General features: G+C 36.8%; 1 protein-coding gene and 1 long non-coding RNA gene across 5 annotated transcripts in view; one reads left to right on the top strand and one right to left on the bottom strand.

Annotated features, from left to right (window-relative positions):
• Nucleotides 1–14,848, top strand: part of LOC128474093 (uncharacterized) — a 165,327-nt gene that overhangs the window by 81,827 nt on the left and 68,652 nt on the right. The window lies entirely within an intron of this gene.
• DCLK1 (doublecortin like kinase 1) overlaps nucleotides 1–14,848 on the bottom strand; it is a 133,841-nt gene that overhangs the window by 84,197 nt on the left and 34,796 nt on the right. For all 4 annotated transcript variants that reach the window (XM_053456349.1, XM_053456347.1, XM_053456348.1 and 1 more), the window contains exon 4: nucleotides 1,407–1,506. In XM_053456349.1, coding sequence (XP_053312324.1) covers nucleotides 1,407–1,506 — 100 coding nt within the window. The remainder of the gene's footprint in view (nucleotides 1–1,406; nucleotides 1,507–14,848) is intronic.

Here is a 14,848-nt window from a genome sequence, read left to right as displayed (position 1 = left end):
ACCATCAACCACACAACACTATCTGCAGGCTCCCATGCATATTATTGGTCATGCTGGTCAGGACTTACTGCAAAGGTCCAATCATAGTACAGTTTGCTTTAAGTTGTGCCCAATGTCACCAACTATCCCCAAACTGACACATCTTAGATGGATGCATATAGAGATACACAGACAGATAATCTTACTATTTTTGTTCCCAAAGCTGGTACTTTTCAATATCTGCCATCAACTTTTTATATCAGAAATAATAATAAGGATCTATCCTTGGTACTCTTAAAGTACAATAAAATAAGCCTCCTTGCTGCCATGGTGATGAGGAGGTTAATTAATTAATGAAAAACCTCTAGGAGGCATGGACCCCATTGTGTATCTCCCCTTCTTCCCTTATCCCCTATGGCAAACGAGGCTGATCTGTTACCTGCCCCCTTCCCAATGGGGTGAGTAAAATTGCTTGAGGGAAAAAACACTCATGACCAGGTAAGTTGCAATTTAGTGAACAGACCCAATTATGCATTTTATCCATTACCGGATATTTTTATCTGCAAAAAGGGTTGATGTGGGTAATGTGTTAATAACTTGTGATGCTTAGCAGCGGGTGTTCACCGTCATGAAACATTTGTCTTAACATATAATTGTGTAAAGATCACAGGTCAAACCCATTCCTCTTTGTCAGGGAATAGCACTAGTATTATATTCATAGTAATGATGCAGGACAGTGAAAATACTGTTTACATTCATGAGATTGGCTGGATAAATCCTGTGAGTTTTTTTAATTATGTGTAGGATCTGGAACGAGGGTTTATAGTAAGCAATGTATTTTTGTGCTCACAATTGGTTCCTATAGATATAAAACTTACTGGCAGAGCGCAAGGTGTGGTCTGGAGTGTCTGGGAAATCAGATGTCTGGTGTCTGTGGCCCTCTTGGCCACTATTAGTCCTTGGGTCTAAAAAAACATGTACAATACAAAAAGCTTACAATTTCACCTTCATGTCACTAAAGGCAATTTTTTGACCTAAAATAACAATATTTATAATTATCCATTGAGATTCTGAATATAGAAAATAAAATGCTCTAGGGTTATTATTTTTAATTCAAGGGAGAAACAAAAAGATATTTGTACATTTCTGTTGTGCGATATTTGGTTTGGAGCAACTCTTGTGTTAAAATATTAGAATATCATAATTAAATATGTTAGGAAAATCTCGGGTTTAACTGTCAATGTGGTTTCATCTGGTTTTAATAAAGAATTGGAAATACTTGGTTTTAGTAAGGACTTGTTGACCTTGGATCTGATACCAGCATGTAAGGGTTTAGTTGACACAAACTTGGACAGACATAGCACAGTGTTGGAACATTTATCCAATTTTTCACTCGAGATTGGAAACTTGTTATAATTCTCTCTTACCGCTCTCATCCAGCAAGAAATCATCTTGGTAACGGAACTTTTCTGGTCCGCAGGCAATAAAAATGTCATCATCGCCAAAGAAATCCTGAAGGCACATAACCTGGAAAAAAAAAGGGTTATACTTTACCATGGAATACTTTACAAAATGATTTAAGGCCAGTTCCTAAACCACAGATTGAATGAAACATCACACTTAATAAAATCAATAGGGGTCCTACTCCAGAGACCTGTAAAGAGGATTTCCCCTAAGCACCCGTCTCGTGTAAAACTAACTTTTAATGACGAAAAGTTAAGGAAAACGAAAAAAGTAATACAGTATAATCCATAAGTACTTTTACATGTCTGTCACGTCGGTATTGCTTAAATCTATGGGGTGAAAATTATAAGTATAGTAAAGGCGATCTGAGATAGGTCAGGTAACAGCTATAGAATGAATTACAGAGTAATGACGAGTCAAGGTAGGCTTGCCAAAAACAACCAGCGTTACGAATAATAATTAAACTCCCCAAGACGTATCGGAAACTAGCTAATTAGCACATAACATCACTGGGAAACACATTGAAGGCAGAGGAACTCGCCAGCCACCGTAACAACATCTGCCATCTCTTTTGTAACTGTTATAGCGATCACAATCATACGCGTTCCTTATATGTACTTCCTCCCCTTCTATCTTCCGGAGAGTCTATCAGAGAGAAGCTTACAAATCTACAGAATCCATTCCTTTCCGTAAGAGCCATGTCTCCATGGTAACAGTTGCATCACGATGATGCTGAAAGTGTTCAAAGTGTGTCAGACTAAATAATAACATTTTTTTTTTGTCCTCAATGAGCGTTCTTAGTAAACTGCATTATAAAATCGGAGACATTGGAAATGAGGTAAACATCCTGTGATTTAGAGTACAATTAATGAAACACAGCTTAGGTGTGAAGCCTAGAACCATGTCATTTAACGATAACGTGATAAAAAAAGGAAGCGTTGGAGTATTTTTCATAAGGCAAAAACAGAAATTAAAATACATTTTCTTTATAGAATGCTTTGTGACACATCTTAAAATCTGCACGTACACAATAATAAGAGAGTTTAATGTTTAAAATAATATATCCCATCCGATATGATTATTTATGAGATACTGCATTTTTTTAAAAATAATAATAATTAAATGTAATGTTAAAGCATAGATATAATCCGCAAAAAGTATATACCGGTGTATATATATATATATATATATATATATGCTAAATATATGTAAATATTAGGAAATATGTACAGTTATGAATAATGGTGTGAATATTTCCAAACAGTCTTTCATAGGCCTTGAATGCTCATGGGACTTTCAAATCTATTCACTAACCAGCAGGAGCATGCATGCAGAAAATGCGAGTTTGCAGCAGCTTGCATACCAGCTTGCATCTGCATTCACATAAATCAACACTCAGATCAGTTGTTCAGATCAAGCGACTTACTGATTCATTAACTTACAAATTGTGTGTGATGTGATTTGTGAGTCAGCAACACCTCGCAGATATGAATAAATAAAAAAACAACCCCTCTACTAACTGGGGATGCGGCAAAGATAGTACACCCTCTTTGTGTTGGGGATTAGGGCGTAAATTAACCAACGTTGGGGTGTACCCCCCCCTTACACCTGGTTCAATGACAATATAATACTCTATACACCTAGGGAAGGCAACACACTCATTGCATGCCTCCCCTCAGCTCCTTCCTATCCTGATAGGGTTTAAGGGTATAGAAACATATTTTTGGAGAATGATGTCCTCTAATCCACTCCACCCAAATATCCTGGAATGGAGTGGTTAAAGCCCCATTAACCCTTTGGGGAGATACAGAAAACATCCCATCCTTTTCCTTCTCCACCCATCCTTGTCCTGTAGGTAAAATAGGATATTATTTACAAAAAAATATCTAACTGAACACTCTGTAGGAGAAAGTGTTTTAAACTTTTAGGTGCCATTCAACAATGATCAGCTATAAGCATGCCTAATAGATTGTAAGCTCACAAAAGCAGGGCCCTCTTCTCATTCAGCACCAGTGTGTCTTAACGTGTGTTAATCTTCTTATTAAATTGTTTAATGTCATTATTAATTGCTATTTACTATAAATACATGTAAAAAAAAAAAAATATGACGCTCTCAAGGTTTCTGTTTCACCCCAGGGAGAGGGGCCATGTAACAAATGACATTTTAAAATAACAGCACAGAAAAAAAATAACCCATGCCGCGGACAATGGCAGCTGATTATAAGATGGCCGATAGTTGCATAAGAGTGCATATATATCACTAGTGCCCCCAAGTGGTTAGATAATGAACTACACTCTCTATAGATGCAAATAAGTCAGTGATTTGTGAGTGTTAATATTGAAGGCCATGCAACCTCAGTTGGATCTGGTTTTCTTAACATCTTAGCAAATAGACCAATATGTTTTATACAATTAATGTAGCAAAACATAGCCCATTGAAAATATAACTAATACTAATACACACATGGCCTTATTTTGGTTTACTCACTAAAGCATTCATCCTCGCAAAGGTACTTGAGTTAATTTAGTTTTTTTACAAAGACCAAGCAATGCAAGTTGCTTAGATATGATTGTATCTGCTAAATTATTCATACTGTACACTGGAATTTTCCCAACAAAATGCATGGGCACAGTTTAGTAGAACATAAAGTTGACTACCTGTTTTTAAATATTTTTTTATAATATATTTCAACCTTTTTGTAAAATTAGAAGTGTTTTTTTATATTTTATATGTACTCATATATCAAATAAGAGCAAAGCAAGAAAGAAGGTATTGTACACTGTATGTTCCTAATAATACATCTGTGCACCAAAAACTACTAATCCCACAACTGTTAAAAAATACTAAATATAATATTGATACATTAGCCGTAAAATTGCTTTAAATCATTAAACCATGTGAAATAAAGCTGTAACCAAATTTGAACACATTAAGTATACACATTCTGCCAAAAACACAACTGTAGTAAGAATAAAATGTATCCATATAGAAGAAAAAGTGTCCCTAGTTCATCTGCAATGCATATCATATACATATTATCTACTTATAGTGTCTAAAAGGATAAAACCTGATCTCAGTATGTCTAAATCACACCACTCCATGTCACTGTGTTTAAACTTTACTAATCACACAATGCCGTAGGTGCACATTCAGTATAAATGTTCCCATGAATTATATTTATTTTTCTGATATTTACCTAGAATCTGTGTATTTCACAACATTCATGAAATATATGATAAAACAGCATCATCTACTGGTCAAGAAACTCCAAACATATTTTATGGCAATATATTTTATATATATTTATTTTTCTATCTAACATCATCAATATTAGGACTTCTTACTAACCAGGAGGAAATGTTGGGAACCAAATGATTATGAAATGCACAATTATTTTAGGTAGGTTATTGAATTGTCGTATATGACATGGCTGACTCCCCATACTATGATCCTTACTACCTTATTACCCCAACTTAAAAGGATCTAACAAAGTGCAAGAGGGAAGTCCAGTTCAAAAGGGGAAAGATGTTAGAACAAGAGGTAATAATCTAAAATTAGAGGGTCGGCGGTTTAGATGTTATGTACAGAAGCTCTACCTTTGAGTTTTATGTTACTGAGAGGGTTGTGGAATGGCAAGAACATGTGCAGGATTTGGAACGAATCCTAAACACACCATTTCCTACTGAAAATAAAAATAATTTCTGTCCATCTTCACATTACGGGGCCCGGTCGCTATACCTCCCTTCTTCATCCTGACAACGCAGCTGACGCATATCTTTCCCGTTACTTTCCAAGTGTTCCATGTGAACGGGTTTGCAGAATAATCTGAAAGTACGAGTGCCATATCTTTTCTAGGCTTGGGGTGGCACTATTGGACTGCAAGTCTGATTGAAGAACACAAGATGTACATAAGCCTTCATAACTTCAAATGTTTTGTCTTCAGTAAATCAACTGTAACTGTAGCCTTGATAGAACCAACTGAATTATTAAGATTATCTATGGTTTAAAAGTTTAACTCATGGCAGCTGAGATCTGCGTCTGAATGTGACATTGTCTGAACCAACAACAGTCAGAAAAGCAACCGTCAGGAGAAATGACTTAATGGGCAGGAGTGATCCTGAATATCGTGAGAATAGGGAATAAACATACTCCCATGGTATGCATTATAAAGCTGGTTTTTAGATGTATTTTTTGTGTGTTACATTGCTGCTGAGAGGAAGCAGAGGCAGCATTTAGCTGATGGTTGCATGGAGCCTGAACGAGTAAAGAATCCTGTACAACGCTACAGCCCTGATATTACTAATTTGAATCAGTAAACACCATTAGACAGTGGTTTTTACTGTAATAAATTGTAAAATGCTACTACACATATAAGAGTCAGGAAAACCAACAAATCCTTTTTAAGCCTGGCTAAGCCTCTCCATCAACGACTGCACCAGTTATCCATATTTCAAAACCTACTACATAAATAGCTCTATTAGGAATGGAGATCAAATGCAAAATGGGAAACGCACATGAGACAGTTCGTGTGAACACATATATGTTGATAAAAGCATGATAAAAACTGGAGAACTAATTTTAAAATCAACATGACCCATGTTTCTGCTCTAATTATAGAGATTATTATAGGCTAAAGTTTAATGGTTAATGTGTTTCCATTCTATCAGTGCTGAATTTCTCATATAACAAGCGGACAGATGGTGGTAGGTGCAAGAGATTTGGAAAACTGAGATGATTATGAATAGGAACGCGTAGTGGGAGAGGATGACATGACAAATAATGCCACCTACACTCCACATGGAGTTATGTGTGAACCAGATAATAAATAAATGGGAATAGTTTGGTTTGAATATTCAAATTAACCTTTTTACTGCAGAATTGTTCATGAGAAATATTTTACAATATATGTCATAAAGCTCTGTCTCCTGGTTTCGGATGCAACAGGCATAAGTTGCATCTTCGTAGAAGGTGCACAGAAGGTGGCTGTAGCCTTACAGGTAAAGCCAGCTAACATGTCCAGGAAATATTCTAAGGTAGAGACTTCCCTAAATGGTTAAATGTTTCAATAAGTACAAGTCCACTCTAAAGAAACAGTGATATCATGAATTTTATGTAGATATTATAATAAACCCCATATATCTAATAACCTTCAGTCTGTGTGGTGAACACGGTGTAAGGATCCATTAAAAAACGATGAGATGGGACTCGCATAAATCACATTATTAGATGATATTAGAATTTTATGATGAGATAACCCAGCTCACTTGGGTAGAGAGGGGTATAAATATTTATCCATCTTTGAAAATGGTCAGAAGATGACACAATCGTTCACAGCAAAACCCTTGCAGAAAAAAATCTTGTTTGATGTCATAAGCATCATATCATGCATGTGCCCACTTGTGATGTAATATCACAGGTAGACTGCTCACTACTGCAGTAGCTCACACCAAAAGCACTTCACAAGTCTGGTTGTAGCTGTAACACTGCTTCCAGTACGTATAGTGTTATTTACTATGCAATCTACCGGAAAGTTTGACGGCTACATCAGTAAGATGGCCAACATTACAAAGAAAGCATTAAGAAGACCAATAAATGCCCTTGCCTAAAATGTAAAGATGCTAAGGATTTTTCGTTGCCTTTGTATTGCATGAAACCAGATTTATAGGGTCTGCTCGCTCCTAGTGATCAAAGTTTCCGCCATAATTTAAAAATAGCCAAAAATGCTACTCCACCAATGGTAAGAAGTCACAAGGTAATTGCACATACTCTTGCAAGTAAGAAAACCTGACCAAGTTCTAACCATCACAGGTACAAGAAAATTCTGCAAATATTCTACTTTTTAAAACATGGCAATTTGGTAACGCATGCCACGGGAGCAAATGTGAAAGATTATACGTAGATGATTATTAGAAATATTATAGAGACGATTGTCCCTGGCAATGACGGAGCTGCTGTATAATCATTTACATAGTCAAGGACATGAAAATAAGTTTGAAACATTTAGGCTCCTATTATGACCTGTCCTAAACAGGGGAGTTTTGTAACGATCACCAAGGTCTAGAACCCTGATTGACGTTGTAATCATAACGTTACTTTCAAATCACAGGGAGGTTTTCACTCACCTTCTGACAAACATTGTACTCCTACACACAAAGCTTGTTCATTTGGTCTCATAAACAAGCTTAGAGGTGTTTTAAAGACATAGAAACTCTATCATAGAGGCTAAATGATTTCCATATTCCCCTATATTGAAGATTTATTCTAAGCAACTAACAGAAGTCACTGGTGTTAATGTGGAAAAACCATACTATTCCCCATTGTTTATGACAATGACAAGTGGAACCATTACCGTACCTGGGAACTTTCCTGGATAGACCACCCAGAGCTCTCCTTCTTCTGGGGGAGTAGTTGTAATGGTTGATGGGACTGAGGAGAACACGGGAGGAGAGTTGGCACAGCATCACTCCATCAACTGGAGAAAACCGACCCGGAGACCCGGAAAGCAAGGCTTGGATCAGAGACCCCATGTCAAACCCAGGGAGTTCCTGCCATTATAGTCATGTGTGTATTGTCTGCACTTCTGTAGTGAGAGAATATGTGCATATGTGTGTTTTTGTAGTTAATTACCAGCAAAAGCGCTCATTTTTATCAGTTGCTTCTAGCCTGTGCTTCAAAATGTTGCTAACTTGGTTTATCTATTCTGTTTTTATATCACCCACGAGAGACGTGATCTTTCAAGGCGAAAGGAGATTAATTACTATGTGTGCCGGCTATACCAACAAAACTATTAGATCCAAGACAAAAAGCACTATTATTAACTTTTGAGCTGTATTAAAAATGAAGACTTTTGGGTTCATGAATAGTTAATGTGATGAGATTTCTTAGCAGCCGCTACACTGATTGAACTATGCATTATGCAAGGCCATCTTAGTACATTTTGCAGCAAAACGTTGTCAGGGTTGGCTCTTCCTAATGCACCACAAAGTCAGTCGTTGGTGATTTATAAAGCTTTTGCCGGAGCATAAACTGGAAACATAGTAAAATGTATTATGCCAATATATGAACTGTTTTGTAAATAACATTCCAGGAATGAGATGGTCAATAACATCGTCACTAAACATGACAATGTAAAAACACATTTGTGAATGTTTTAGGGCAGCAGCCTTACGAATCGCAAGTCATTAATAAATTAAATTGAAACAGGGCGAGTGCCAGTATTACGATTTTATGTTACATTCACATGGTTTATTCTTATATTAACTGTGGCCCTGGAATAGGGTTGCCACCGGGTTAGGTTGCATTTGGACAGTCATGGAATAAGGACTGGTGTTGTAGGCTAGTGGCCATGTAGCAGAGGAGGGCTCGTAAGGGGACAGTTGTTCCATGGGGTGTTTGGATTTAAACATTGCAGGTAACTACCTGAAGCTTTTTGTGTGTTCTATTTGCAATTTCACTTGTATCCACTGGGAGACAATAACAAGGACTTAACAGAGCATTTCAATTCTGAATAGATCCTTTATGTGCTCCTCAGTGCTCAGATTTCTTTTGTGAAAATGTTTTTGGGAAATGGCTGGAATGTACACCTTGAGACATGTTGTCTGTAAGATATGTCTTTGTTTGCTTTAATACTTGGTCACTTGGGTAGACTTGCTACCAGGACTGAATCCTGTTACTCTTCATTGCTCTTCTATCATCTCTTTGCTCTTATCTCAAATGGTGAGCCACTAGAAGAACCTTTTTTGGTTGTCAATTGCAATTCCACATAATGCCATCATATTGTCCAGAGTTATAATTATTACAAGCAGCATTTACCCACTGATTGGATCCTTGGTGTCCCTGTATATGCTTTCTACACAATCCCTTTTAGGTGAATCTGTTAAGCATAGGCCTCGATAGTACCCACTGTGTATACTGTCTGCTGAGTGTTATTTGGGACACTAGGCTACTCTTTGGACTTTCTTTGGCCTTAATGGTACCGGCTCTCCACTGGTTTTATTTTCATATCCATACTAGGGAAATGTACAGGCCTAGTCTACCAGTGACCTCCCGTTCCTGCTATTATGGGAGGTGGAGTGGGTTGGAGAAGTGGGGCTAAGTGTACACAGTGTACACACACTACTCCACCGACTGCTCGATAATTAGCCATAATCAGAGGTATATTTTGGCTGTGTGCAGACCCAGAGCATGAGTAGGGTCACTATGGAGTCTATGCTGATTAGATTGGGGGATCTGCACCCTGTTATCTGACACAGAGGCTGCCTCTCCCCAGGAACTGACATCCACTGGCTGTAATTCCAGGAGCCTCACGGGCAAATCCACAAAGTTCCAACGTATACTGTAATCTAATCAGAACCTGTACGAAACTATATTTTATATTGCACCTGTTTAAAAAAATGAAACAGATACGGCTGTAGCGGCATAGCCAGCTGTTAAACTGTTCCAGATTAAGGATAATACATTTTTCTAACCTGTCATTTCCATCAAATGCAACAGAGCATTTAAAGACAGCAGTTTTCCCAATAGATGTCTCGGAAAAGCTAGATTTTGTATGCTAATGAAACCCACAATTTGCTGTATTTGCAGAAAACCCACAGGAAGGTTTAGGATAGGGGCTCTAGTGCAGACCCCCGACCTCCATTATCTGCAGCGTGAGTATATAATAACAGGTAATAATATATATAATGGACGCTGTACCAGTGAACATGCTATAAAGGTACTTCATATGGGAATGCATCGAGCATTTGAACATAATTAAAACCTTAACGTATAGCTGGATTTGCCCCCACCACATATTTACGTCCGGCAGTTTTCACATGGATTGTATCAGTAGTTTGATTTAACATTGTGGTGCCCCAAGCTACAAAGACTATGAAAGGCTGTCACAATCACTGGTGTTAGCAAAACAAAACCAATGTATTAGAACTACCTACTATCATATCAGTGAAAATGTTTTGGAGATATTCAGTCAGAAGAGCCCATTTTATCAATTAAAAAATACGATTGGTGGCTAAATGTGGCAAAATGAACCTATCTAATAAATTTATTTTCCTAACAATGACATATGTTGACCCCTCTATCTTCTCTTACCCTTACAAAGGCGGTGTGAACCAATCAACAACAATCAGCAACTTAATACAGTTTAATACCTTTCTAATACATATATGTTACTTAGTTGTTAAACACACTTATATACGGTAGATTTATTTAGTATATAACTGAAATGTAGAGATTAAATGCTTTAAGCTATACCAAGCCTCATTTTATAAATATATCCAATGTAATACATTCTAAATGAGCGATATTGCTGTCGCAGGAGTCCCAGACTCTGACACATTTATTGTCATTCTGCAGTCAAGTGCAATTTATTTTCATTAGTAATACTGCCTTATTATAATTACAGAATCAACAGTATCGCCGGCTTCGTTGAACAAAGTTACATTAAAGTACTTTTAATTTGATGTAGAATGAACCACTCAGGCACCTGTAAAGTCCGTGTTTCACCTTCCCAAATTCATATAAGCGTGAAATCTGGCCAAATCCCTTTGCCGTGGGTTCTAATAGAAAAGTTATCTACAAATAAGCAGATTTCATGAAAGGAACGAGATGAAAATAGCACATTTTAGCAGCTGTGTGAAGATACAGGCTTTCAGTGTCCTGATGAAGACAGCATTGCACCAGTTGAAAACACAGCAGAGCAGTTCTTGTAATCCAAGGACATATCGAAAGAAGCTTATTTTTCTAAAAATATACACTAGATAATATATGTGAACAGGAAAAACCAAAGCTGGCCTTTCTGGGCAAAGACGTATTCTGTAATGCAAAGCAGTAATTGCTTTCTGTTGTAAACAAGCTTCCTCCAGCTTCCTTTCCGCAGTAAACATGTCCTTTTGGAATACATGTAGGATAGGAGCTTCCTCATGGGTTAATGGTGAACTCTTCAGCGATATTATCTGATATCTCCCACACAGCCTTATCTACAGAAAACCGTGTCTTATACTGTACAACATAATATATATATTTTTTTAAGTAAAGTTTTTTTAATTTGAAAATGATAGAACCGTATGAGTTATCCCTTACGAAAAAATTACTGCAGTTTTTCTGAAGTAATACTGCAGTTTTTTGGACATGAAAAAATTACTGTACTGTATTACTGCACATTTACTGCATTTGTACATCACTGTACTGCACTTTTACTGCACTTTTACTGCACATTTGCTGCACTTTTTTTTTATATTGCAAACCTACAGTTGTACTTCAATGTACCGCAGCTTTATTGCATTTGTGCTTCCGTACAAAAATAACTGAAGTAAAACTGCAGTACAGTGAAGTACAAATGCAGTAAAACTGCAGTAAATGTGCAGTAATACTGCAGTAAAAGTGCAGTATTGCAGTTTTTTTCATGACCAAAAAACTGCAATATTACAGAAAAACTGCAGTCATTTTTCGTAAGGGATGGTACAGCTCCATGGGATCTAAGTTGTTTACAGTGAAAAAAAACCATTGCTTCTTAGTTGTACTATATCTCGTGAAGATCATTGCCTCTCACCAACCTATGCTGACAATTTCCATGGACCTTATGGCCTTTATTTTTCACATAAAGATGATTAGTTGGCTCCAACACATGAAAAAGAAACATTGCTTATTAACCTGGTCAGTGTTATACCCAAATATCAAATGTTTCCATGATAACTGCATATCCATTTCCATCAATTTCCAACCAAAATCTCCAATAAAAAAGTATCACTTTGATGATAATGTAGTTTTATTGTTCAGAAACCAAGTAATTATACTCTACAGATATTTTTAGCAAAAAAAAAAAATGTTACACCTAAAGATGTTAAATGTTTAAATAACATCAAATGACCCTATACATTTTAACAATGTTTTCTTTACGTATGTATGGCAAGGGAGCCAATATCGTTTAAATTATTATAATTAGATGCATTATGTTAAGATTTGTCAACAAGTAAGTTATGCTTCTATGCAATGCAATTCAACAGGACCCTTTACTAGTTTAAAAGGAGCCTAATAGAAATCTGCATTCATTAGGTGATGGTTGCTACAGTTCATCAATAGGATGAAATGATGTTACTGTTAGTTACATATCCCTCCAGTGTGACACGCTTTGGAGGGTATGCATAGAGATGAAAAAAAGTACCGGTAAAATCTAAAACTCATTTCAAGATCTTCTAACTGCTCAACTTTTCACCAAATTTCTTGAAAGGTTTATATAGTGAAGCACGGTATTACTTTCCTCCCTTCTCCTCCCTTAATTTGTGATGGGGAAGCTATAGAATCCCGAGGGTATATTGCCTACTGATAGTATTTACCCTACCGATCATACAAGTCTGTGCAAATAGATGATGACAAATTTAGCCATAACTGGAGACTTATTATGGCCAGAGGCAAAAACACAAGAGAAATGAGTTATTTTTGTATTAAACTGTTGGCATTCATGTCCTTTTTTTCTTGCTTTAACCTGGCATCAGTTAAAAAAAAAGCAAATGCACCATTTAGGCTTAAACTCTGCAATGCAGCATTCTTTGTGAATAAAAATCACGTTAGGAGTTTGGGAATCACTTACTCCATACATCATACTTCTGAATGTACGCCAAGTAACTTAGATACATTTGTTCCTGGGATCCATAGACTTTTGCTGCATGTTTAATACTCTTTATTTAAAGAAGGTTATTTATTATATATAAAACACACTTAACTCTTGGTAAGCCACATATTATTTTCAGTGCCAGGTGCCAAAAGTTGAAGTAGACATTCATAGATTGCGGAAAAGCGACCCGATAGTGAAAATGAAGTCTAACACATTTACTCTCCAGCTGAAGTTAAAGTTAGAAAGGTATTGGGAAACATCTTAGCTGCTTGGCAAATACTGAATTCACTAAGCATCTTCACTTGCGATGTGGCCAAACTGGCCTGAGTTTTAATTACCTAAAACATGTTTTGGAATGAACCCCATGCTTTTAGGGCCCATAAAACATTAAGATGTCCGCATTACTTCAGCATTTGGGGAGTGTGTGTAACACATTTGAGCAGTTCTCCAGCATGAGGAATTGAAATCACAAATTGGGAGGTAGCATTAAGAAAATCTATTTATTGTACATAGAGAGTTATAGCTACATGGAGTGGCTGTTCAGCAGAGATAGAAGCAGGTAAGATTGGTATCATTCGGGAATTCATTGGTGAAACACAGTTGTACAAAGCAGTGACCAAGATAATAAATTAAAGTTCTGTCTGGTAACTGTTAATAATGTTTATAGATTACTGTATATTTTTCCAGAGTTTTTTTTTTATAAGGACAAAATAGACCAATCGTATGAATAAACTGGGTTCAATTAAACAGAACTGTATTGGTTTGGAACTTTATCTAATTTCCCCAAAATCATCCAACCACCTGTCTACTACATAGCAACTTAATTCCTATGAAAGCAGTAAGGGTGTACTTAGTTTTTCACACATGGCTTCTCCATTTTGGCTTAATTATTTTGGTTATATTTTGGTTGTGTGTAGAAAATAAGATGCAAGCAATTACATAGTTGCCAACACTTGAAAAAAAATCCAGGGGCCCTTTACAGCACAGCTATCAATTACTCAGATATACTTTATCTAACGTACCCAGACACTCACACTAACATACTCACACAAAGACACATGTTCACACACTAACGTACCCAGGCACACACACACTAACATACCCAGACCCCATGCTCACACATTGACACACCACACACATACGTACTCATACAAACACACTAACATACCCACACGCACATGCACTAATATACCCGAAGACACAAGCTTACACACTAAAACACACATAGGTTCATAAGCATACTCAGACACACGCTAACATAGCCAAAGACATATGTTAGCATGCTAACAAACCCAGGCACACGCACTAACATATCTGAACACACACGCTAACATACTCAGACACACACATACGAACATAACCAAAGACAGATGTTTGTGCACTAAAATACCCACATACACTAACATACCCACACACACAAACATACCTTGTACACTCATAATCTTAGAAAATAAACCAGTTATCTATAACAGGCCCAAACTGGCCATCAGGCAAAGTGGGCAAATGACTGGTGAGGTGGTACCGGATTGTGCCTCCCATACATATTTTATAACCCACTTCATCCCTAATTGATAATATTACTTTACTACGATCGAAGACAGGACCTAACATAGTAGAATGTAACACATACAGGTGTAACTAAATCCATTCCTCACCAAAACATCTGGGCTTCCAAAAACCTACAGTTTACCTTGTGCATTCTGTTCCCATGTGACCAAAATATATTTAAAAATAAATTTTGAGATAAATCTATTATAGGGGCAGACTAGGTAAACATAATGATTATTATCTGCCTT

The sequence above is a fragment of the Spea bombifrons genome, chromosome 2 (assembly GCF_027358695.1).
Source record: "Spea bombifrons isolate aSpeBom1 chromosome 2, aSpeBom1.2.pri, whole genome shotgun sequence".
Lineage (NCBI taxonomy): Eukaryota > Metazoa > Chordata > Amphibia > Anura > Pelobatidae > Spea > Spea bombifrons.
Note: the sequence above shows the minus strand (reverse complement) of the source record. Positions and strands in the feature narration are given on the sequence as shown.